The sequence below is a fragment of the Labrus mixtus genome, chromosome 19 (assembly GCF_963584025.1).
Source record: "Labrus mixtus chromosome 19, fLabMix1.1, whole genome shotgun sequence".
In the NCBI taxonomy this organism is placed as follows: domain Eukaryota; kingdom Metazoa; phylum Chordata; class Actinopteri; order Labriformes; family Labridae; genus Labrus; species Labrus mixtus.
In genome coordinates, this window is record NC_083630.1 from 18,951,171 (window position 1) to 18,977,339 (window position 26,169).

General features: G+C 44.7%; 1 protein-coding gene across 1 annotated transcript in view; it reads left to right on the forward strand.

Moving 5' to 3' along the window:
• The window catches only part of gli3 (GLI family zinc finger 3), a 101,508-nt gene extending 75,339 nt beyond the window's left edge, over positions 1 to 26,169 (forward strand). The window contains exons 6-15 of the mRNA XM_061064418.1: positions 3,565 to 3,726; positions 7,967 to 8,168; positions 9,328 to 9,547; positions 10,647 to 10,760; positions 11,681 to 11,821; positions 18,970 to 19,119; positions 19,234 to 19,398; positions 19,495 to 19,785; positions 20,913 to 21,306; positions 22,024 to 26,169. Coding sequence (XP_060920401.1) covers positions 3,565 to 3,726; positions 7,967 to 8,168; positions 9,328 to 9,547; positions 10,647 to 10,760; positions 11,681 to 11,821; positions 18,970 to 19,119; positions 19,234 to 19,398; positions 19,495 to 19,785; positions 20,913 to 21,306; positions 22,024 to 24,401 — 4,217 coding nt within the window. The 3' untranslated portion in view covers positions 24,402 to 26,169. The remainder of the gene's footprint in view (positions 1 to 3,564; positions 3,727 to 7,966; positions 8,169 to 9,327; positions 9,548 to 10,646; positions 10,761 to 11,680; positions 11,822 to 18,969; positions 19,120 to 19,233; positions 19,399 to 19,494; positions 19,786 to 20,912; positions 21,307 to 22,023) is intronic.

A 26,169-nucleotide genomic window follows, 5' to 3' on the forward strand; every position in this document is an offset into this window, starting at 1 on the left:
ATATTTTGTAATTGATTAGGGAGCTTTGATTGCTATAGGACGGATCCTGATTCCCTGTATGAGTTTAATTTCTCTTAGAGATCAGAGGAGGTCAGGTGAGAGGCAACAAGATCCATCTCTATTAAGACCGGGGGTAGGGGGGGGGAGGTGGGGTGGGAGGTCTTATCTGGGCGAGGGAGCCGGTGGATGGGAGTGTTATGAGTGCGGTGTGATCTTTGTGTGCGGGTGGGGGTGCAGGTTGGAGGGGAGGCTAATCCTTTTGATCTGTGAGTCATGTCACAGACCTCAGGAGGATGCATCAGTGAGCGGCAGGGTCACGTACAGTTACAACCAGCACACCCTAGGGGGGTTGGGGTTGGGGTTGGGGGGTGGATCCAAGTTCAGGGTTGGGGGTGGAGGTGCACGTTGTTATGGTTTCCTACAGGGAGCTTCTTTCCCCTGGGGATCCGAAAGGTGGATTCAGACCGAGATATCAATTAAAGCAGACACACTGAAGCCAGCTTAATTAGAAATAAATCTGACACGGTTTAAGAAGGTCAGTGATGATAAATGACAATGTTTTCAAGATTCAATTTTAATAACAAGTAAAAAGCTGAACTAGGAAGATGATTTATCAGTTTGACAAAAAGTTAAATTACAAAAATGATGAGTTCATTATTGATGTTTGTTTAGTTCTTAGCACACACAAAAATAAAAGCTTTCTACAATTCTGTGATTCTTCTCCAGTGCGTGAAAGAATCACTTTTAGAAAAGTCACTATTATCTAACTAGTAGTGGTTAGTGTGCACGTCCCATGTAACGTGGCCATAGTCCTCCAAGCGGGCGGCCCCAGGTTCGAATCCGACCTGTGGCTCCTTTCCCGCATGTCATTCCCCGCTCTCTCTCTCTCTCTCTGATTTAGAGAGAGAGAGTGTGTGGCATCTACAATAAAGACACAAAAGGCTAAAACATTATTCTTAAAAAAGAAAGGAGAAATGGCTGAAAGCTCCGTTCACTCCAAAGGTGTGGAAAGGTCAGATGGCTTTATACGGCCCCTCCTGTCATCAGCGATCTTTCAGCAGCTGCAGCGTTAGAGACCCACTTTAGCTCCTCACCTCGTGTTGAAGTGTCTTCCTGAAGGGGGGCAGATAGTAGGGGCACTTCCTTTAAACCAGCTCCCTCCACTTCGTCTCATCCACGTCTGTGAGAAGCTGTTTCTAAGTAAAGAAAAGTCGAGTCTCTGCTGGCAGCTTCACTCATCCCTCTCTCCTGCTCTCCAACATTCATGAACAGGAAGTATCTACTCCGGCTCAAACTCTAAACCCTCCAATTTTCCATTACCGCAACTTAATGTGCACCAGCTTCGGCTTGGTTTGAATCAAAATAGTTCCTTCAACCTACCACATGATCCCCCCCCCCCCCCCCCCCCCCGCCTTTCACTTCATAATGCTGTGAATTGTGAATGAGGCACCTAATTACTCCTTTAATCAATCCGGTGATTAATTAACCCATCAGCCTTTGTGTTGTTAGTATATCACCACGCTTACAGGGAGACTCCTGCTTCAGTATGCATTTTTTTTCTTCTCCAAAGCAAAAGTACATTTGAATAATGATGAATTAATTAACAGAATCTAATGGAGATTTAAAGTGGGTGGGATTTAGTGCCACCCTCTTGCTGCCACACATTTGCTTTTTTTTCTCTTTTTGTGCCCCCCTCCCTCACTCGTCTCCCCTCTTTTTCTCTGCGAGACGAGGTTCAGAGGTAGGCTCGCCCCTGATCCTATTGTAATGCTGAAGGAGCACCCGTTGGCTCACAGAGTCCTGAGGCAACTCGCTGCCTTTTTCCAAGTCGAGTGCCACACTGACAGCCATCCAACCCCGCCGCCCTCCCCACTTTTTTTTTTTTTTTTTTTGCCCCCAGCATCGCACTCTGATGCCAGCATTTCTGATTTAGAAATTCCGCAAAGCCCCTTTTTTTTTTCCGTGTGGATCCTGAATGGGCCACATTATGGTTGAATGCAAAAGCAAAGCTAAGGCGGAACACTGGAGACAATTAAGAAACTCCCCCCCTTCTACTGAAGACATAATACCCAGATCGAATTAATTTAGAAATGTTCTTACATTCATTCAACCAATCATGGATGCATATTGCAGGCGTGCAGGCCAGCCTTAAGAGGAAATCTCCTCATACACTGTTTCTTTCTTTATTTTCTCTTTATTTCCTCAATAAGGGGGAAAAACGATCCGCAGCACTCTGTGAGTCTCAACTGATTCTATATTTGCATCCAAAACCACAGTGTTAGTCTTTTCCTTCTCTCTTTCTTTGAATATTTGCATAAGGAAGCCCACCACCAGATGTTTATTTTTAGGCTCCGGTTCAAGGACTTACGGAAAGAAATAACTGAGGGGCCGACTTGGAAAAGAGAAGCAATCGTTTGCTGCATCTTTATGCATGCAGATATATCTGGGCAGACGTAGGCATCCCTTTTGTTTTCACATGCAGCACAAATGATCTTTTATGTGCAATTTAGTACCTTTTGGTTTCTGAATTCTGATGAGACATAATTTGCAACTTTAAGATTTCAGCTTTGACTTTCAAACATTTAATTGCGCCTCCTAAAAAAAAAAAAGTATTTTTCTGCAGAAATGAATGAAAGAACAATCAAGTATTAATTGTTGCAATCTTATTTTGTGAAGTGCCGACTTGGCAGACAACAAATAAAAAAATAATCTGCTGTAAATGATTCTAGATTTGCATCTAAAACCAAACTGTAAATTTGTGCTTTTTTTTCCCTCTTTGAATATTTGCATAAGGAAGCCCACCACCAGATCTTTATTTTTAGGCTATGGTTCAAGGACTTACAAGATGAAACAGCTAACGGAATGACTTGGGAAAAAAAAAAGAGGCATTTAGAGAGAAAGAGAGAGAAAAAAAGAAAGTGGCAGAATCGTCCGCTGCATCTTTATGCATGGAGATATATCTGGAGAGATTTAGGCCTTTTGTTTGCAAACGCAGTTTAAAGGAGCAGGTTGCATATCTGCACACTGCAGCCCTGATATGTAACAACACACAAGCAGAATCTCTGGCAAAAGATGTGTCAGCCCACATACTCTTACCACACACACACACACACACACACACACATATAAACGTATAAACACTCTCTCTAAAGTGATCAAGGAACAGGGAGAAGAAGAGAAAAGGCTGTTTAAGAAATGTATTGTAAGACGATCAGTTCTGCCGTGCCCGGTGTGAATGCATCAATCAAACACTAATGCACACTCACTGTAATCTCTGAGCAAGCACTCGGTAATCCCTAGTGAGGCTCTCCACTTCAGGTGATGCTCCCCGTGCAGCTGTTTTGCTAAACTTGAGGGTGTTGCTAATGTGCTCATTACTGTTCTGCTGAGCTGATTAGCATCTGATGTAAATGAACTCAGGTTTGTAATGCAGCACAGGTGCTCGGCCTGTCGAGTTTTTCCCACTGCCTAATTCTTTTTCTTTTCTCTTCTTCCAATACTCAATCTTATACCTTTACATTTGTGCTCCACTCTGACTGAATCCCTCTCCTCCTCTTCCTCCAGCCCCTCACACAGGCCTAACCACAGCAGAGTACTACCACCAGATGGCTCTGCTCGCAGGCCACCGTAGCCCCTACGCCACCGACCTGCTCCCCTCTGTGGCGTCCACAGCCGGCGCCAGCAGTGCCAGCGCCCTGCACATGGAGTACCTGCAGGCCATGGAGAGTAAGTCCTCACTGACCTCACACAGTTCATGACACACTCCTGTGCATTCTTAGTATCTCATCAGGTTTGAGCTGGGATGGTTCATTTGGCTCTTAAATTTTACATTTACACTCTCCATAACTGATCCAGGATCAGCTGTACTAAAGTGCAAGACTAACAGACCTTTGGAGTATTCTTCCAAACCAAAAAATATGTAAGTTAATTTTTGACACCAATGTGGGGGGCTCAGCTTTTCTGAAATTCAAGAGGCTGATTCCAATGAAATGTATTTCACTATATATGTCTGACTTCTCATGAGCTGCAGCAACAAAATCACCCCTGTTTTCAATCCTGAAAAAAAAACAGCCTGTTTTTAATTGTAAGAAGAATTCGAAGAGTCTAAAGTCACAAACAGGGGTTACAAATGTTAACACATCATTTACTTAAGAAGAAGAAGAACAGAGTCTTTCAGCAGAAGCAAAGACACTGATTCATCTAATTTATATGAAACTAAAGTCATAAATTACAGAAAAATGAGTGGGAAAAAAATCTGAAATATTGGTACACAAGAACGGATACCTGAGACAATTATTACTACAGTGATGAAGTACTTTTACCTTTTTTTTTAGATACTTATGCCTGTAAAAGAACACATGATCCCAAATATTTTGTCTGAAAAAAAAAATCAAGATTGCAACACATAGAAAACGGAAAAAGGTTTTGGCAACAGAATATATCGGGGTGAATTATTCTTTCTGTTTTATTAAACATTTAGATGCACATCGATTATTTCAGCCACCTTTAAATAAAAAAAAAAAATCAATAAGTATCATTCACAAGATATATTTATATAATGATTAAAATAAATGATGTTAAGGAAATTTTGTGAAAAGAAAAGTTTCAGGAAAAAAAGCGGTTGTGGTGCATTCCCCATGTACAGAGGCTGTAGTCCTCGTTGCAGCAGCCGTGGGTTCGAATCCGGGCATCGGCCCTTTGCTGCATGTCCACTCTCTCCTGCTAGCACATCCCGTCTCGCTTCAAATGTCTATCTATAAACAAAAAGGCCCCAAAAAAAATCAAATTGAACAAGTGAAAGAACTACATTTTTGATCCTCATGGAGCTCAATAGATAAAAAATAAACTCACCAAGTCTTCGCCTGCTGGGATTCCACAGTTAAGTGTTATGAGTGCATTCCTGCAGCAGATTATAGCATGGGTGGCCCCAGAGGGAATTGCACCTCTAAAATGCACCTTGACAATTCACCTATCTTGTTCTATTTATAGAAGAAGCTGCAGCTCCGTCGCGGCGAGGAGGGACCTGCAACTTTGGCTGTGACACGATTTAAATGAGCTTTTGTCTTAATGTGTTGGGCTCAGGACTGTGTGCAGAGGACTTATGCTAATGAGTTATTTTAAAGTGTAAATAGGAAATTAAACGCACAGTGAATCTTAAAAAGGTCGCGCAGCCTCACCCCCGCTCCCTTTGATGAGAATGTATTTAGTCAGGCAGACGCCGCTTTCATGGAAATCCGGGGTGAAGTTCCCCCGATTCCTCTGAACAAACTAATTAAAACTAGCCAAACTTGTGCGGGTATCAGAAAATTAATTGCTATTAAGTGGGAATTGGAATGTCCCGCCATTCATCACCGGAGAAATCCTTTCTTCTGTGTCACTTTTTAAGATTAATAGACTGAAACAAAACAATTAGGGCCATATTTGAGAGGAGATGCGATGCTCCTCACTTTTTAAAAAAACAAAAAAAACGCCTGTGATCATTGCTGGTAATAACTCGTAGCGTTTCAACAATGTGTGTTCCAACGCCAGAGAAATTAACACTCTAAAGCTTTGTTGGATTTGAGAAAGAAAAAAAAAAAACCACACATACAAAGAAGAGACTATCAAGAGGCTTGTGCTGATAATCTGGGCTACTACGTTACTGCGGCTGTTTGAGTCTTTTTCACATCAGTGTAATTAGCTTCAGTGAGAGCAGTGCTAATGACACAATGAGCCTGTCCTGCCTTTTCCTGCTTTAATGGGCTATTGTCTATGTTCGCACAGCCTAATTAGTGCCATAACTCTCTCAGATCACAACACTGAAGTCTGTGTTGGCGCTATTTATAAGTGAACTTTACATTTCTACGCTATTTATTCCACTAATCGGATGTTTTTCTCATAAATAGGCTCTCTTTAAGTAACAATTTGAACAGCAGAAATCTTTCTTTAATGTTGATAATTGATCGAATGACTGGAAAGACATTTTCTGCATGATTCACAAACAGGCAAAAAATGGAAAACATACGGAAAAAAGTGGGATTTAATGCGTCTTCACTCATCACACTGCAGAAAAGCAAATGATTCCAAAATGCAAAAACACATATTTTGCATTGTTTTGTGATATTCAGGTGTTTTTTTTTCCATAAGGGAGTTGTAGTTTTTTTAAGAAAACCTTATGAGGTTTAATTTCCACAGAAAGCCAATAACTGAATCCATTCAGAATCAGTTTTTTTTAAAACATTTCAATGATCAAAAAGTGGCGTCAAATGTTTAAGTATAAAACATATAAAGAAAATAATAAATAATAGAGGAATGTCTTTAATTTAGGTCCAGATTTATTATTTGATTAATTTAATTACCATTACAAGTTTTCTGTTGCAAAAAAAAACGATCATTCTGGGTAGTATAAAACCCCGTCGCTCTCAGGTGGCCCGAGGTGTGTCAGCAAAGGTTCAACTTCACTTTTGAAGCCGGCCTTTTATATTTCTTAACGCCGTCAGTCTGTTCTGTCTGAAAGCCTCCCCGACCACGAGAATTAATGACGCGGCACGTAACCGGCCGTCCCATCCATAAATCAAGAGGAAATTAGAGGGACAGTCCTGCGACGAGCCGGGACGCTCCTCTCTCTCTGTCCCCCCTCCATCCCCTCCAACGGTTGACCGATTTATCATTTGGGCTGTGCATTAATAAACACAACTCCCATGAGGCTTTGCAGTAGTGGGACTCTGGCCCTGGCTTCCCTCTCTTACATGCTGTGGTGGAGTCGGCTTGTTTTTTTTGGGTTTTTTTCAAAGTGTCAGGTGTTTCAAATTGTTGAGGTTGAACTCGTCCAAAAAGAGAATAAAAGATGTTTTTCTCCTCTCAGGTTTATTCGTTAGCTGAATGACACAGTGAAAAATGAAACGTGTCGAGGGGTGTAACATTCATACTACACTGTTTTTAACAAACGTGTGTGCGCTCAGGGATTTGTAGGCTTATATGTCGTCCTCCCCTCCGACACCAGCGACACTAACGCACACAAAAAAGGCATATTTTCCATACAATGACGACGTAAAGGGGGTGTTGCTCTCCATACAGCTTCATGCAGCAGAGGAAACTCAGGCCTACGTATGCCAGAACACCACTGCTGCATCCACACACACACACACACATTCCCATCCACACACTCTGATTACCATGTGAATGGAGCGCTCTGTAATCGCTGGATGTGTCAGACGAGAGATGGAGCATTTACGTTTCGGGAGATGGATGGATTGTGGGGGACGTAAATACGGAGGGGGGTTATCGGGGCTGCGTAAGCTGGTTTTGTTCGCCTTTTATCAAATAACTCAAAATGTTTTATTTCCAAGTCTTGAGTCACAAAGTCATTGTGTCAGTTCACGCACAAAGCACGACATCCCCTCAGCGCTTTCTTTCTTTCTCCCCTCCTTCCATCTCCCTCTGTTTTTCCCTGTCTTGTTTGTGACATCTCCATGTGAAAAGACAACAAAAGTCATGTTTTAATCTCTCCCCGTGGCTCATTGTATGCGCACAGAGAATGCATTCCGCCGATTCCGCCTTTTACCTTTTCAAACCCCCTTTTTAGTACTTCCAGTCAACACATTTGATTGCATTTGAATAACGAGTCAAATTGGACTTGATTAAATATTACCATACACCGTCAGAGCATTTCTCCAACATAAAAGGCATGTTTTCTCAGCGATGAAATGCAAGCAGTGCATCAAGTGACAGCCGAACACTCATTCAGACGAGCCCTTTGTATGATGATTGACAAAAGTGTCATCTGTTGGGGTTAGATTAGGTTAGAGTTTGGATGAAGTCAAACACAAAATCACCGCTCTGCTCTCGTCTGTAACCAATGTGAAGATTTAGCAGACGCTCTCCTCCAGATCAACAGAATAAAAACTGTTTCGTTTACAGTTGTACACACGTTATTTAAACCTTTTTACTTTTCCAGTGCCTCACTCTTTTTTTCCTCCTCCTTCAGATTCTCGCTTCTCGAGCCCGAGGCTGCCATCGCGGCCCAGCAGGAAGCGCCCTCTGCCCATCTCGCCGCTCTCCGAGCACAGCTTCGACCTGCAGACCATGATACGAAACTCACCCAACTCCCTCGTCACCATGCTCAACAACTCCCGCTCCAGCTCCTCCACCAGCGGCTCCTACGGCCACCTCTCTGCCGGCGCCATCAGGTAACCGCATCGGCGTTTTATTCTGTTTTTATTCATCATTTATCCCTGAATGATGTCAGTAGTTTTTCTGATATCACTGATTGGTATTTTCCCAATTTTGATGCAAAACCCATAAGGAAGGCACCATGTTGTTGCCGTGCTAAAACGCTTTAAGTTGTATATGGCGTGAGAGAGGAAGAAAGTATGTGGTGAGGGAATCAGAGTGTTTGTGTGTATTGTTCGTATCAAACCCCCGTGTGGGTGACGATCTCCCAGCCAGCCAGTCAGCCTGCCTCCCCGGCGGCTTGTGTCAGTCATCCTGCAGGTACACCTCACCAAACATCACATACATCACGCCCCAGTACAAACAGCGAGCGAAAAAGGGGGGAAGCAAAAGAAGCGAAGAGAAAGTGTACGAGGAAAGATCCATGGCCCCACCCACAGCCATTGATCAGCGATCTGTAAGAAGAGCCTGATCAATCACGCCGCTCGCTCGGCCACTGTCCTGGTGACAGGAGCCGAATGGCCCGGGCCAACAGACTGATGAGTGATATGACAAGCGGATAGGCCCCCAAATGTGTCTCGGCCCATTGATTTCCACTCGGCTCGTAATAAGATCAGCAGACGTATGGGTCGCAGCGAGAGCGAGGCGTCAGAGCGCAGGATGAATGTGGAGCCACACAGATGTGTGTTTATCCGCTGGTTCACCTGTGGTTAACACAGACCCCAGAGGAGGGTTTTGGTGGGCTTCTGGGGATTTAGAGGATAAACAAAGTTAGCTCAGGGTTGAGGGTAAATAAACGGACTCTGAAACAGGGAATTAATTTAGCTTTATTTACATGGCTATACGACACACTCCTGTCGGTTTATCATCTGCATCATTTGCCCAGTGGAAGAATGACATACTGCCTTACACAGACCGCCCGATAATTCACAGTGTGTTAACAAGCTGAACATTCATTGGCAGGGATTTGCCTGTAGTCCCATGGTTCCAGCATTACCACACCATCTCCTGTCAGATTGTCCTCAGGGAAGAAGAACTATCCAGAATAATCCATTTATTCACTGTCTTTCCCCCTTTTTGTGCCTCATTGTCATTTCAACTAATGTTGAAGTGAAGTTGTATTATTATTTCCCCCAATATGACTGGTCAACCTTTCCTTCTGTCTGCTCTCTTTAGCCCAGCATTAAGCTTCGCCTACCCACCGACGCCTGTGGCTCTGCACGTGCACCAGCAGCTCATGGGCCGCCAACCGGGCCTCGTGGGCTCTGCTTTCGGCCACAGCCCGCCCCTCATCCACCCATCACCGGCCTTTGCCACCCAGAGGCCCGTGCCCGGCATCCCCCCCTCGGGGCTCAGCGCCAGCGAGCGCTCAACCCTCTCCAACGACTCTTCACAGGTGAGAGCAGCCCGCGTGTGCCGGTGCGATTCATCATCACGGGTAATAGATGGCGTCGTCGGATGCCAGCCACATCTCAGAGTAACGCAGCGAGCTAACGTGGTACAGGCAGGACCCCCCTTCCACATGCTCCTCTCCTGGGAGCTTCCTCCTACTTGTGTTGTCTCTTGTTTTTTTAAGACTGCCGAGCACGCTGCAGAACGTGCCTGCAGCAAACAACAAGGGGCTTGTTAGCATAGAATCCCACTGCTGACTCCATTAATCACAAGAGAGAGAACACGGATATAGAGAGGAAATATTGACATGGATGGATGGATCCAAAGGGGCTTTTTCTCTCCTTCCACAGTCCTTACTGTATGTGCGGGCCGACACTTGAAGTAAATATTCAATGTTTATTACACCGCCTCCCTACTGCTTACCAATGCTTGAATTTATGCTATTGGGTATGAGGCCACACTCAAATAGCCAAAATTGTCTTTTTCTTCTCCTGAATAGAAAGAAGATTGCTTTGGGGAAACAGATGAATCTCATGTCAGCAGAAAAGTTTGAAAAAAGAGACTCTTACAATTCATAGAAAACTGAGAGTGTTGCTTAAACTCCCAAATGTCATGTCAGTAAATCCCAAACTTGACGTGAAAGTTTTCAAGAACAAAGACCAAACTTTGCAGGATTTGCTTGTAAATTGTTTTATATTTTGCGAGCTTGCGTTGCAACAAGATTTCCCCCAAGGGTGAACTTAAGGCAGGGCCAAAGTTAGGTCATACTCTGGTTCAGTTAATGGTTCATTGAATTGGTCCATGAGTTTGTTTTAATTGCTGTGATTAGAAGAGCTAATGTGATACCGTGAATTGCACTGTTTTTCATTTGTATATTTAAAGCTCTTGCCTGTGACTGAGAGCACAGAAATCATTACGGCGCAGCCAGAGTAGTTTCTTCTGTTTGATTAGGCAAATGATTGAGAGACTTATAAGCAGCACATGCATTTTTAATGCTTTTACAGAGGACTACATGTGAAATAATAAGCAAGGTATAAAATGGAATCATCTGCATATTGTCAAAAACGAAGCTGGGAATTTAGAAATATTTTCTGTGTCTTCAGACCAAACCAACAAGTGAATCTGCAGTGAGCAGCACAGGAGACCCCATGCACCACAAACGCTCCAAAATGAAACCAGAGGAAGATCTGCCGAGCCCAGGAGCAGTGAGCGTACAGGTGAGGATCACCTGCAGTTGCAGCTTTATTATATGTGTGTATGTGTTTGTTGCAGACTCCATAGAATATTCAGTAGCCGTCCACACGTCTTGCAAACACTATTTTGATATTTCCCTCTAGAATAGGAAGCCTATATAATGTCTGGTCAGGGGCCAAGACGGCTGCAACAACAGACAAGCTTAGCAGCCACAGTTTGTATTTGTTTACCTGGCTGCTCGTGGGTGTACGTTTCCCACACGGCTCTTATCAGTTCCTTTTTCTGTAGCGAAACAATTCATTGATCTTTGTGAAGCAGGGAGGAAATTGTTTTTTTATTTAGTTTTTGTGTGTGTGTGTGTGTAATAGAAATTGTAGGTGGCTGGAAAAAAAATGAAAGAGAAATATGATAAGAGTTATGTGTTTGCATCTGCAGAAGAAAAAATTGGATGAATATTGGAACAGCAGCAGATGTGGTGGAAGCTCTCCTGAATGAGCCCACACCAGCTCTCTCTTGCTCCACTCAGCCACAAAACTGTGACAGTGAAATATGTCTGAGCTAATAGAGCAACCTACAACAGGAAAAGGGGGTTAGATTCCTCAAATACTGGCCCAGTGCTGCCGTATAACAACCCCGCAGGTACAGAGAGGGGCTTTCAGCGCTACATTTCCGCTCTCCAGACTTTTCTCCCAGGCAGCCAAACAAGGCCAGACTCACAGGGGCACCGTGGCTGAGACCTGTAACCAAATCATTTTTCACTAAGCCTTTCATGTAAACCAGCAGGGTGGTGCAAAAAAAATTAAATGTTATGACAAATTCGGAGGGACAGATGTGAGGGAGACGAACTTAACTTATACACTTAAATATCAAGCCTTAAATAGTCTATATTTATTTCCATTCATGTGTTTATTAAAGCAGAACTTTTTCCACTGATTTGACTCAGGACCATCCTGATGGGATGACCCTGGTGAAAGAGGAAGGGGACAAGGATGAGAACAAACAGGAGCCGGAGGTGGTTTACGAGACAAACTGCCATTGGGAGAACTGCTGCCGCGAGTTTGACACGCAGGAGCAGCTAGTACAAGTAAGTAGCACAGAAGCTAAAATGTTCTTTGTCATTAGAAAACGTTGATACAAGCTACTTCAAGTCTAACTCCTGCACGGGGATTTGAATGTCCACATGAGCTGCTCAAAGTTTTTCTCTTCTGTGGAAACTCCAAAAAAGCAGCTTAAGATATTTCAATATCAAGATTTCCTGTAAGCTAATATAGGAGCATTTAGAACATAACTTTTCACAGTTAAGAAAGACGTAATGAAGGCTATAAATCCCCTCTGTAACGATGTTGTGGTGCTACCAATAAAAAGTCAGAAATACCTCGGAGTTAGCCAAAAATGTGGTAGCCTATAGGGTAGGCTAGCCAAAGCACAAATTGGTTAGCAAAATGTATTAGCTTCACACACAAACAATTGGCTTTCATTAAAACAGTAGCCTACACAGCAATACTATTATGGTTACCAATAGCAACAAAGGAGATAAACAGCATTCAAAGTCTTTTAGTTCTATGCTGTGATAGTTTTTCAGTGTTTCTTTCCTCAAGCTTTGTTGATCACAGCAACTTTAGCTGCCGCTGTAGCAAAAACACAAAACCTCCCGCTAGGCCTCAACTCCAGCCTGCGTGTCCGCACAGCAGCGACTTCCAGCACAGTGGAGTCCAGAGCTGCAGGCGTCGACTGATACTGCTGCTGGATGCCTGATTGGGTCCAGGGACGCTGGTAATGGGCTCAAAAAAAGCTGAACGGGGGCTAACTGATTTGGGCGGGTTAAGCCTTCCCAGAGTCAGGGTGTGAGCTTCGTGTACAACACTGGTCGGTCCCTCCTCCTCCTGGCTGTTATCACAACTCTCACACAGCCCGGGAGATGGATGGCTCTCATCTTATTGCGCCAGAGGGGTCACCGTTAAGCTAAATATGAATGATATTATGGACTGTGCCCTCCTCCACTATAGGGCTACTTACACTGACGCTATTAGCTCTGCTGCTCTGTTGTGGCCTGTGAACCCATCACCCTCGGTCTGCAAACAGAGAGCACTGAAGTTGGAGAGAGTGGTGAAAATACACCAATATGATGCCCTGAACAAGGGATGCTGGAGCGTACACACACACACACACATGAAACACACATCACAACACATCTGATAGAAAGATCCTCAGCTCTTCACAGCTGTCTATTTGCCGTCTTGACATTGCAATCCTCTGCCGCGGTGGTAACCCCTATCTATAATTGATATCCTCAGCGCGGAATGGGCTGCCTCCAGTGTTTGAAGGGCTCGGCTCAAAGGTTGAGGATCTTGACAACTTCTTGCCCCTGTTTCAGGAGGTGAGATGAGTAAAGGTGGCGCAGGAGGAGGGGGAGGAGGGGGACGGGGGGGGGACGGGGGGGACTGAGCAAAAGCTCGCTCACATTCTCCCCCTCTTACTGTAGTTGCACCAGGTGGCCGTCAGAGCAACGAAACAATGTCCTCTCATACCGCTTCAACCTTGCCAAGCTGCACTTATTATCAGATCGGCGGCAAAATCCTTATTAGTTTCTCATTTTTTCCATCATGGAATTGTTTTTTTTCTTTCCCCCCCTCGCATTTGACTTTCTGATATTGCATTTTATTTCTCATTTTCTATGCACATTGCAGATATGCAGAGAGATGCCAATAAAAGTCCTCGCCTACAGAGTCCCTGCCCTCTAATTCAGAAGCGCGGACGAGAAAATGCTCTTATCTCTCCGCACCCCCACCCCCCTCAGTAATAGGATAAGTACAGTATTTGGACCACAGTGGCTCTCCTCGCACACTGGGAGGGGTTTGGGGATGGGGATAGTGTGTGGGGGGGGGGTTCCATACAACCAAACAATGGAGCGTCCCTTCCCCCTGTACTTGTCTTTTGAAATAGCTTTGGGGGGGAAAAAACATGATAAGAGAAAAAACACCAGTTTCTCCTTGTTTGGTTAACCACCAGCCTTTGAATAAAGTTTACACAAAGATTTATACAAGTCTTAAAAACCTGACTGCCGGGTTGACGACCTACGTCATTAAGTCGGTGTTTATTTGAAGTATTGAAAGTAGCAGTGGCACTGATCTGAACACGTCTTTCCCTTTGTGGTTGGCCTAATTTTAGAATTAAGCCTTCACACCACCCTCATCGCGTTCCACCTTGTTCAAAAGCACTCCTGCCGCGCTCTTCATGCATATTTCTACACCCTCCAACGTGCTCTCACCATGACGTGCCACAGCGTTCCTTTATCATCTGCGCTTAAGCGCTCTCGGTGCCGCCGATAAGATAAACATCAGATCTACGCAATTTAGCTCACTTATCTGGCCTACCCAGTCAGCAGAAGCGAGGCGGGTGTCAATTTTTCTTTTGCTGTATTTATTTCATTTGTTACATTTCAACTCCCTGTACCTCTCCATCTCGCCCTCTCACAGCACAGCTCCACATTCTTTTGCTTCCCCCATTTTTGGGCATAAACCTCTCCCTCACTCATTTTCTCTTTCATTTTCTTCCCCCTCCCCTCTTTCCCCTCGGAGCGAGTACTTTTAAAGATAAGGCCTGGTGGCTTCTTTAATGTCTCTCTTGAAGTGGTCCTTTTTTTTTTTTCCCTCTGGTTGTGTCGCCAGAGATGCCAACCCCACACTCCAATAATTCCCTAATATGGTCTTACTCAACAATCTTTTATTTTCTCAGGGATCTAATGCTGAGACTTCACTTCACAGTAATCTACAAGGGAGAGATGCATTTTTAGTGCCCTGGTATGATGAAAAAAATGTATGTAAGCAATATTTCCCAGTATTAAAGACTTTGAAGAAAAGCTGTGGAGTTGTAAGATAAGGGAGGACAAAACATAGTATCATGTAGTACTATGTGGGGGTTAAATTAGATTTTCAAAACATACATTTGTAAAATGAAGTAGTATATTAATTGTTTGACGCCTCTTCATTAAACAAATCACTTTACTGTTTTGATTTAAAGCTCCTCACTTCTGGTTAGTGTCGCTTTTGGCGCCCCCTGTGGACATCTTGTCTCTTTAGTAATCTTGTCCTGTACATGCTTAGGTAGTGTTTTATAAAAAAGAAATCTCATCCTGCTTTCTATTAACTAAATGTGATTTCTTTTTGCTGTGGAAAATGAAGGCTGTTTCTTCAGGCTGCTGTAAAAAGTCTCCTCTGACATCTACCCCCGCAGCAGAGCTTACAGGCTTTAAAAATCACGATCTAGAAATGCTCAGTGTTGTCGCTGATGGAATCGTTTGCTTTCATAAGTCGTACAAAGGCATCACTGTTGATTTCAGTCGGTTTCATAACCACATAAAAACTCCTCACAGGAGCTTTAAAGTGATTTTGTTGAACTGTTAGCCTTGTAAGAGACAGATACATGAAGGCAGTCTGACTGGGGTTGGTGGTCTGTTTGTGTGTGTTCTCTCACAGCTCATCAGGCCTGTCCCACCCACCACAGTCTACCATCCTGTTCCAGGTCATCTACATAGGTGGCGCTGTGATGGGGGGGGGCAGCTGGCTCTCCCCGTGTGCAGCCTTGTTGAGGCGGCTGCTGTGCGCCTCCCTGGTGTTAAAGCGAGATAAACGCGGGCGCAGTCTGAAGGCAGCCCCCCTCTCTGGCTGCCGGCAACGGCTTTTAATTGGTAAAATGCAGATTTTTTTTGATCAGGAGAAGGATTAGGCTCCTTATCTGTCAAGAGTATCTTACTCTAAGATGAAAAGACTGCGCTGAATTACACATGCCAATTCTAGCTCCCTGCCCCCTGCTCGCTCACTCACTCACTCTCCTCCTCCCTCCTTTCCTCGCTCGCTCAATTTTTCCCTCTTTAACTTCCTCCCTCCTCCCTTACCTCCCTTCTTTTGCCTTTTTTTTTCATGCTCCCTTCCCCCCCCCCCCCCCTTTACACAAAGCACTTCAGCAACTGACATCACAAAAGAGCATATGATTTATTAGGCGATGTTTGATAAAGCTAAACGGTGTTGCGGGTCCCACAGCTTAGTGAAATTGCCTTGTAAACAGGCCCTCTTTTCATGCACGCTTGCATTCTAATGCATGAGGACTACGTCCCAGAGAGGGTTTGATAAGGAGACGTGGAGATGGATACTGAAGTGGGCAAATGCTCGTAAATTGCCAGAAAAAAAAACGTGGGATTCTGTGTGTTATAGTAATGTGTGTAGAGATGTGTGGGTTCCAGAATTTGCATAGAAGGAGGGCTTTTTTATTATTTTAAACCTAAATGTAAAACTGTGTGTTTTTCTGCAAATTAGGTTTATGGAGGTTTTAGCAATGCAGCCATGCAGCAGGGGCCTGAACCACAGTGTGTGTGTGTGTGTGTGTGTGTGTGTGTGTGTGTGTGTGTGTGTGTGTGTGTGTGTGCGTGTGTGCGTGCTTGCACCTCTCATACGTCACAGACGGCCCACAGTGTCCCCCGTGTCCGCGTCCCCAGTGCTCCCTGTCGCGCGACTCTCCTCTAAATCCATCTTGGTGGCGTTTTTACAGTTGTTGGCCGATAAGCTGGCAGGGGGAAGATGAATAACCTGCCGCTCCGCTGCTATCAGCACCTGTTTGTCGATTTAGCCGGCCAACAGGGCCTGTCTGCTCAGCATGGAGATTATTGATTCAATAAGAATTGCCATTAGATCATGCCATTAGGCTCCTCGTCGGCCCCTCACCCCGTGCTGTCTGTCCCCCTCTTTGTCAGCTCGGAGGCTCATGCATCACGCCCGTCAACGGCCTCCTTCATTTGTACAAACAGGGTGTGAGTGTGTATCCGTGTGTGTGTGCATGCGCTCGTGTTGTGCCAACCACCCACGTGATCCAGCACCGCAGCGTGCTCTCATCGCTCTCGCGCCCCGGGGATATTGAACGCTGCTCACAACAGACCGATTGCTTGCCACAGGGATTCCCTCACAGAGAGGAAGAAAAAGAGAAGACGAGTCAGGTTCTTCTGAGGCTCTGACCGAGGTCGGCTGGAGATCAATCTTGGGGGGGAAACTTAACTAACGTCTGTGGTCATCCAGTCCCCAATCATTTTCTGTGGAATTAGTCTTGTTTTGTCACTTTGAAATTAAAAAATGTCAAGTGAGAATAATGGAAGCCCTTTGCAGATATATTAGTGTCAATTGTACTTTTTGCTTTTGCTGTTGTTCCCTGCTCTTACTACACTGACTCATTTTTCCAATACTCCTCCTTTGCTATGACTATAGAGGGTGTGAGTTCAGTGGAAGTGACTTGGGGTCAATAAGTCTTGGAAGAAAGATTGAAAATAGAGCAGTTCCTCGTGGATGCCATGGTCACGGTTCATGGTTCTATGGGGGTCACGATCTGGCCTGCAGGCAGGGCACAAGGAAGGTACAAAGATGCCTTTGTCGGAGCAGAGTCATGCCTTAAAGGGAACTGACCCTTGATTCTTTATTTACTTTGGTCCTGCATGGTTTAAAGCCGAACAATTTTGAGAGTAAGTGCTCAAAGAAAGCACGTCTTCCCCAGAGCATTCAGCTGAAAGTCTCTGTTTATCCCCCCCCCCCCCCCTTCCGTTCCTCCTGTTGCTTCTTCATTCCCCCTCAAGGTAAAAAAAAAAAAAAGACTCTTCTTTGCTGCTCAGGAATGTAATAATACAGGTTTCTTTTGGTCAGGATATTGTGTCTGTCTCTCTGGGTTTGAATTGCTCCCAGAAAGGCACTTCAGAGGCCACCACAGTGATGCCTCTGAAAGACAGCCAGATGTTGACTTTGTCCCCAGAGGTTCTAAGTCAGCACGCTTCTTTTTCCCTCCTAGCCTTCCTCATTCCTCTGTAACATCCACCACTTACCTGGTTTAACAAGATAGTAAGTGAGAAAAGAAGAAGGAGACAGATAGAGAAGATGGTAGAGGGAAAGGATGGTACATTAAAAAAAAAAGGTGGTGCTCACAGATATAATGCTTGGCTGGACTTGTAAAGCCCTCACTTTTCAGATGCTGCGACTGAACTTCTGATTTCTTGCCCCCCTTTTTTTTTTCCCTCACCTCCCTCCTCATCTCATCTTCCTCCTAAGCCTCAGATTGGAAGTTGCCACGGCAGCATAACTGTCAGCACTTGTCATGGAGGGGGCAGGAGCCCAGTGTGATGTGAAGTGACAGGGTTTTATTTGAAAATCCTGTTTGGATCGGACCCTGAGACACAGGACTCTGCGTTTGCCCTTTGTTTGTGCAGATTCCTAAAGAGTGACGGTGGAAATAAACAAGAAAAAGGGCGTACCAACAAAAGTAATAGATTAAAGGAATGCAAATCAGTATTTGCAGCTTATGCTATCCAGCAAACATTTCCTGATGAAGTTCAAGACGAGGTGACATTCGACCTCATTCACCAATATCTTCCTGTGTTTTTTCTCAAACTTCTTCTTAAGATCTTTAGAAAAGTCTGAGGCAGATTCATGGAGCTGTTCAAAAGCTGCAGAATTTTTCCCACCTGTGTTCTGAAATTGATGTTTGTAATGTCTTCATAAGCTGGAAGATTGCGCATGTTGTTCCTAATTAGCATAGCGAAAAGCCCCTTTAATGTCCATATAAGGGCATGAGACTGCAGGGCTGTGTGCACACAGAAGTCACATTAAATTCAAAATAGAAAAGTCAAATGTTGTTGGGAATGCCCAAATTTAAAATCTAAACATGAATGCCCTCTGGCGTCTAAGTACACAATGGATGATAGACAGAGACTCTGCAAATGTTTTGGCTCACAGTAGCCTGTTTCCGATGTATTTTTATATACAATATATTTTTTATTAATCAATAAATACAAATTTCAAGCGACCCCGTTTGAATTCCAAACGACCCCACGTGAGGTCAGGACCCCAAGGTTGGGAAAGCCAGGTCCAAATATCCCCTTTCATTTGAAAACTGTTTCCTAACAGAAATATAAATCAACATTTTACAGTTCAGATTAAACATTGCAAATTTGAAATATAAGTTGCCGACATATAAATCTAAATACAGTACTCTGGGTTGTTTGGCGCTTCTTCAAATCCCAGATAAGAAAATGTCGGTGAATGTCGTCTTGAAAACTGTATAAATGGGTTTTCAGAACAAATGTCGTCCTGAGAGCGGTTGGTGAATGAGTCCCATTACATTGTGCACTTACTCCAGTCTTGTTTACAGACAGAATCCATTGATGGCTCTGGTTTAAGTTCTGTTGTTGTATTTTTTTTCCAGCACATCAACAATGACCACATCCACGGGGAGAAGAAGGAGTTTGTTTGTCGATGGGAGGAATGCTCTCGAGAGCAGAAGCCCTTCAAGGCTCAATACATGCTGGTGGTTCACATGCGCAGGCATACTGGGGAAAAACCCCACAAGTGCACGGTAAGGATGCGGCTCAATTTACGGCATTTAATTACAAGTTTTTCAATTGTACATGTAACTCGCTTACACAGGATTCAGGATGTATGAGTGATGTTCTCTTCCTCTTTCCTGCAGTTTGAGGGCTGTGCCAAGGCCTACTCCCGTCTGGAAAACCTCAAGACTCATTTACGTTCCCACACCGGAGAAAAACCTTACGTGTGTGAGCACGAAGGCTGCAACAAGGCCTTTTCTAACGCTTCAGATCGGGCCAAGCATCAGAACCGCACGCACTCGAATGAGGTACTGACATGCTACATTTCAGACGGTCGTGTTGTTCTCACTGCTTCAAATAAGCAACATGTTTCTCACAGCGTGTCCTTCTCCTTTCACTCTCAGAAACCGTACGTGTGCAAAATCCCAGGCTGCACCAAACGCTACACGGACCCCAGCTCCTTACGCAAGCACGTGAAGACGGTTCACGGACCAGAGGCGCACGTTACAAAGAAGCAGCGTGGAGATTACCCGCGCCCTCCGCCCCAACACAGGGAGCCTGGGGGCAACAGCCAGGGACGGTCCCCAGGGCACCTGCCCCTGGGTGGGTATACGGACCAAAGGGAGTACAACCATGCTACCTCAAAACAGGATGAATGTCTGCAGGTCAAGTCCATCAAGACCGAGAAGCCTATGGTGAGACTTAACCCAAGCTGTTTGTTTTTAATGCTGCAGACTCTCACAGCTTTAACATTGTGTGATTGTTGTCTACTAATTTTCTGCTCATTCCTTTACTTATACATATTAGTCATAGTTCCTATTATGTAGCTTTCTGTGTGATTTATCATTTACTTGGGCCACGATCATTTAAACCCTGAAGTCTTCTAACCCGTAAACGTTTTCTTCTATTCAATGCTTCGGCATTTCTCTCCTTCCCTTTCTATGGACAGTGGGTAATCAGGTGAGATAGGTATCTCTCTATTTGTCAAATTTGAACATTTTCCTTTCAGTTTTTATTGTCTGTCAGACTTTTTCTCATCCCATAACAACTGCTTGACTTTCACCAAAATCAATGTTTTCATTGTAAGTTTCTCTCATCCTGCACAGTCAGGATCATTTCATTGTAACACATTGTAAGAAGCACACTTATGTTTACCAAAGGCAATGCATTTTGTGTGACAGTAGTGCCTGCCTTTGAGCAGAGCTGTGAGGGCACTGAGAGCACGCCTGGAAACGCTCCGGGCTTCATTGTGCTGCCAAAACCCTTCATACTGTAAAAACGGCGAAAACCATAAAACACTGATGACGGTGCCTGCCAACAAAGTAATTCATTATTTCTTAGCGCAACATAGTTCCCAAAATTCAGTGAACAACAATAGTTAGACACCAGTTTTTAACAGAAGAGCCCTTTATCCAATTTGTGTATCCTCTGAAAACAACAACCCCCTTTTTTTTTTTTTTGGCCTGTACTGCCTTGAACACGGGGAGGCATTACTCATGCCCCAATAATTTATGAAACGTTCTCTCCCGGATCCCTTGTTTCTCTAAAGGAATAATTGCAGAAGTTTTCATTTGAACAGCCAGATTAAACCTCAATGTTTATGCATGATGATTATTTGAACACATAATTAGAATTATCTGTCTTAATTGTCTTTTATAGATTTTTATCATTGTGTAATGTTTTGAGGAATGCATCCTTCAACAGATTACATCGCATCATTGTTTGTGACACATGGCACTGTTGAACTTCCCTCGTGTCTTACCTTAGGTCAACTTGATTTTAACTTCTATTTCTTTTCTTTTCCCTGGCCTGTGTCTGCCAGGCGTCTCAGCCAAGCCCTGGCGGTGAGTCTACATGCAGCAGTGACCAGTCCCCCTTCAGCACCTATCCCAGCAGTGGAGTCCAGCTTGCTGTGAGCGCCGGACGCTCACCAGGGGAGGGGCTGGAGGAGAACGAGGAGAAAGAGGAAAAAGAAGTGGAGGCAGAGGAGGAGTGTGAGGGTGAGCCGGCCCCCATTATGGACTCCACAGTCTCCACGGCAACAACAGCCATGCTGACCCTGCAGGCAAGGCGAAGTGTTGGCCGTCCCGTGCGCTGGATGGAGCATATCAAGATGGAAAGGCTGAAGCAGGTGAATGGAGGGCTGCCCAGGCCAGGGACCCTGTCCCCTACACCCCCTCCAAAAGGCTCCACACTACCCACCATCTTGGGGAAGGGTAAGGTTAACTTATTAAACTTTGTACGCATAAAAAAAAGTATAAAATTTGAGGTCTAAATGGGTTTGAGAATATATGTTATGTGGCTTTGCGAAGTTCCAGGTTGCCAATAAAAAATAATCTAATCACATGCTTATGGGAGCAGTTTGGGGTTCATTATTGTCTATTGGACTGCAGGAACTGGGCCTCAAATTGTAAATCTGCTGATTGGAAGACAACCAGCTCAACCTCTGAGCCACAGCTGCCCAGAAGTAATGTCCTGAATAATGTTTTTCCAAAGTCTTCTTTTGGAGTTACATAACAGATTATCCTTCTTTCAACATAGGGGTTGAAGAATGGCACTTTGCATCCCAACTGTGTACACAAATCTAGCTTTGAGAAACGATTTATCCTGCATTCCATCTTGCCCGTCTTGGCTGGGGCATTTATGCAAACCAAATGCTTAAAATTGTCTGTTCCACTGGGAAATGGTATCAAACCATATCAAGCTGTATATCATATCAGAGAAAATAGCATGTAACAATGTTTCATGGCCAAGTGTTGCCTGTTGTCTACGGCAACATCTGTGAAAGAGATCTCTCCACATTTAAATCTAACTTTTTTTTCGTCTTTTCACTCATTTTCCTGTGAACCCACTATGACCTCATTATGTCCTTATTTTCTCAATTTCTGCCCAAACGTTCTAAATTCCTTTTTTATTTTTGTGTTTCACCTCAGGATCCTGTCTGGGCAGGCAGTGGGGGGTGTCTGCTCCTCAGCCACCTGCTCATGCTGAGCTGGGCAGCACAGAGCTAACAGTGCTTAATTTGCTTCGGGACCGACGTGACAGCAGCGGTAGCGCCACCAGTTCAGCCTACCTGAGCAGCAGTCGTCGCTCCTCGGGCATCTCCCCCTGCTTCTCCAGTCGACGCTCCAGCCAGGCCTCCCAAAATGAGGGCATGATGGCAGCCACCCAACATCGCCGCCGCCACAACCTTAGCTCCACTGACTCTTACGACCCCATCTCCACTGATGCCTCCCGCCGGTCCAGTGAGGCAAGCCACTATGGTGGTAGCGTCGGTGGAGGGTATGGAGGGATACCTCTAGCTGGGAGCTGTGGCGGTCTAGGAGGAGTCGGTATAGGAGGAGGAGGGTCACAGGGGATGCTCACTTTAACCCCAGCACAGCACTACCACCTGAAAGCCAAGTACGCAGCAGCAACTGGTGGCCCACCTCCCACCCCTCTACCCAACATGGAGCGCATGAGCTTGAAGACTCGCATGGCCATGATGGATGAGGGTGGTAGCAACCATTCTTTACCGCCTCTTGTTAGACCGCATCGCTGCAGTGATGGCATCAACGGGTACACCAATGGGTATACGGGACATTCAGGTTACAGGAGGAGGGTTCTCTTACCTGGTGAGGGGCCACTGAATGGGAACCGGAGGGCTAGTGACCCGGTGCGAACGCAGGCTCCTGATGGTTGCAGTCTGCCCCCAGTGCAACGCTTCAACAGCCTTAACAACCTCCACCCTCTTCCACCTCTGTCTCAATATTCGACGCCAGAAACTCGCAACTTTAGCCTTCAGAACTACACCCGCTCCGAGGGCAACCTGCAAAGAGGTCTTCAGCACTCGCCCTACACTCCTAGCATCGCAGAACACTCAGCCTTAGAAGCCCTTGCCATGGAGGATGAGGGGGAGGCTGGTCTTTTGCTTGGGGATGAGGATATGCTACCAGATGACCTGGTGCAGTATCTCCACTCCCACGTTCAGGTGGATGGCGGCTCCTACATGAACGTTGAGGACCAAATAGTTTCTAGCCAAAGGGAAAACTCCCATCCATCTATGGAGGAGATAGAACAGATCCAGAATGGGTTGAATATGGCATTATCTGGTTCCCACTGTCTCCAACAGCAGCAGATGATCGAGCGGAGGAGCCCGAGTAAGCTTCCAATCCAGTGGAATGAAGTGAGCTCTGGGAGTGCTGACAGGTCTCCTCAGAGGGAACAAAACCACCAGACACAGTGTGGAAGGTGGTCAGATACCGAACATGGACCGACGTCTGCACCTTTTGGAAGGTTTGGAAACATGGTTGTCCAGCAGCAAGTGCCCCTTGATCTTCAGAACAGTTGCGCCCAGGCTAATCAGTCTCAAAGTTCTTGTTGTGTCAACCCTGGAGTGAAGCTGGAGACATCACCCAGGTCCTGCATGGAGATGCGAGGTACTGGTCAAAACCCTACAAACCCCTTTGGAAGGCCAAACTTTGCACAGATCAACAATGGGCCCCTGCATGAATTAAAACAGCAGGCCTCTCATGGACCTCGAAAACAGAGCCACTTCCTACCAAACCACAACAGCAGCACCTCTTGCCAGATTGGGAACAATCTAGTTCTTACCAGAGCCTCTATGGACCACCTACCCAGTCTCTCCCAGGGAACTGCTCCTCTTCACAATCGGCAGGTCCATGTCCCTCGCCCACCAAACACTCACAGGAACTTGGTCAGAGCCCAGCAGTGTCTCAGTCTGGAGAACTCTGGTGAAATCCAGGGTTGTCTGAACCAGCAGCAACAATTGCAGAGAAGTGGTGACCATTGCTCCCTTGCATATCAGGTATCTGGGCTGAAACTGGAGGCCCCAGACCATGGATACCAAGAGCAGGGCTTTGGTGACTGCCTTTCCTATGAAGCAGTGGATCACAAGGCCTCCTCGTACCCTGTTCTGGAAGACCAGTGCTTACTGGACTCAATGGCTGAGACCGTTGGACAAGGTAGTAGCAGTGGAGGTGGGAACTCTGTTGCCCTTCTCTCTCCTGGTGCAGACCAGGTAACAAGCACGGTGGATGGCACTGTCCCTGGTGTATTAGATGAGGGGGTTAGTCTGGACTTTAGTGCCATGCTAGAGGATGGCTTCGACCAAGGTAGCCTGGTCTCTGGGGTGCTGAGTCCCTCCATCTTCCAGGGTCTGTCCAGAACCTCATCACGCCTGACTACACCTCGAGCATCTGCAACCTTCCATAGTGTGGCCCCTGGCCTAAACAACATGGCCATTGGAGACATGAGCTCTCTCCTCACCACACTTGCCGAGGAGAGCAAGTTCCTGGCGATCATGCAGTAGCTGCTCGCTCTCTCTCAACTTTCTCCTCCCTTCAGAAAAAAAAGAGAAAACTCTGGTGTATGTGAAGATTAAGACCAAAGTGTCAATTATGAGAACTATATTATGTACTTAGTGTTGTGAAACAGGCAGTTGCCAAGTCTGTTAATTTTGTAAAAAAAAAAAATGTCATCCCACTCAGAAATGGGATGTGTCAAAATAATGTACAGATACATAGTTGTATTCCTTTTCTGGAATGTAGGCTATTTTTGGAAGCTCTTCTCTTTGTAAAACTTTGAAATGTTGAGCTAAAGCTCACTTCCTTGAAACAGTATTCTGTGTATTGTCACTGTTTTTGCGATACACACTGATGGTCAAAATGCATGTACTCAAGGTAATGAAAATCATCAATATAAGTACATCTACTCTAGCCCATACACCAAGTATCACCCGTTCTGGTCCCAGAGGTTCAAATCCATTCTCCTTACAGCAGGTCAGACATAACCCTAACTCTGATGATATCTTTATATATCATACGTTTTAAAAAGTGGTGGAATCTGTTGTCATTTAGTTTGTATGTTAATTTTGTGAATCTGTAAATGTTACAGTGTTCTACCAGGTTTTACCAAGTGGTGTTTTAGTAACTACAGTATGGCATCGAGTCCAAAAAATGAACACATCACCCAAGACTCGGAGGCAGCCACGGTTGTCTTCTTGATATCTAAAATGGCTCAATTTAGTTAGTCTGCTGAGGTACTCACACGTGTATATAACAGTGTTTTTTATAATCTGTTTGTGATAATCCTGTTATTGACGTTGGATTGCACGGTTGCTGGAGTCGATACGATGAACGGACATTGGTGATCAAAGGTCCCATTCGGTGCTTTATGTATGCTTACATAAATAGATATTTGTACTTCATGTTTTTAATCTGTCTTAATGACCGTCAGTGGTCCATAGCACATGATTTTCCCTCTCATGATTATAAATGCTGTAAAGTGGTGTTTTTCTCCAATAGGAAATCATCTGTGTTCTCTCCAAAGCTCTTAAATTCAGAATGTGTACTGCCATCGAGTATTGCAGTGATTTTGTCAAAACAGTGTTAGTATTGCCTTGCAGTCTTCTTTGACTGAACACAGAATATTGAGTAGTTTACCTTTTATTCAGCGTCAAAGCAATGAGGTACAAATGGTTTTCTTGTTCTTTGGTACTTTTGTCATTTTTGTAGCTGTGCATTGATGTTTTTTTTTTTGTTTTTTGTTTTCAAAAAGTAGAAATCATTTCCTTTTGAAGGAAGGAAATTACATTGAGGTATGTGCCTTATAAGTATCTGCCTGACGGTAAAGAGAAAGATCACTGCCAATCTTCCATTGTGAATTATGAAAAAGAGAAACATTTTAAGTGTCTTTTAAGACCGGGGGAAAAAAAGAGAAAATGATAGAAAATTTATATAAGAAAAGTCTGAATATGAGAAAAGTTAAGATTTGCGAAATGCATTCTACTTTTCTTTGATTTTTTTTTTCATTTTCACATTAATTGTGCTTTTTATATATATTGTGTAAATACAATACTCTTTCTGTAGGTTTAGCAGAGGACAGGGGAAGTAATCCTGGGGCCAATAAAGAATAGACTTTGAAAGCAGGGACTCCCAGGCCCTGGGTAGAGGGCCATGCAGATCTGGCTCAGTGCAGAGCTTTCAGGGCCCCGCACTGCCCTCCGCCCGAAGAGCCGCTTTGCTCTTTTATAACTGACTACAAATGTTTGTATGGTTTTAATAAAAATGGAAATTATA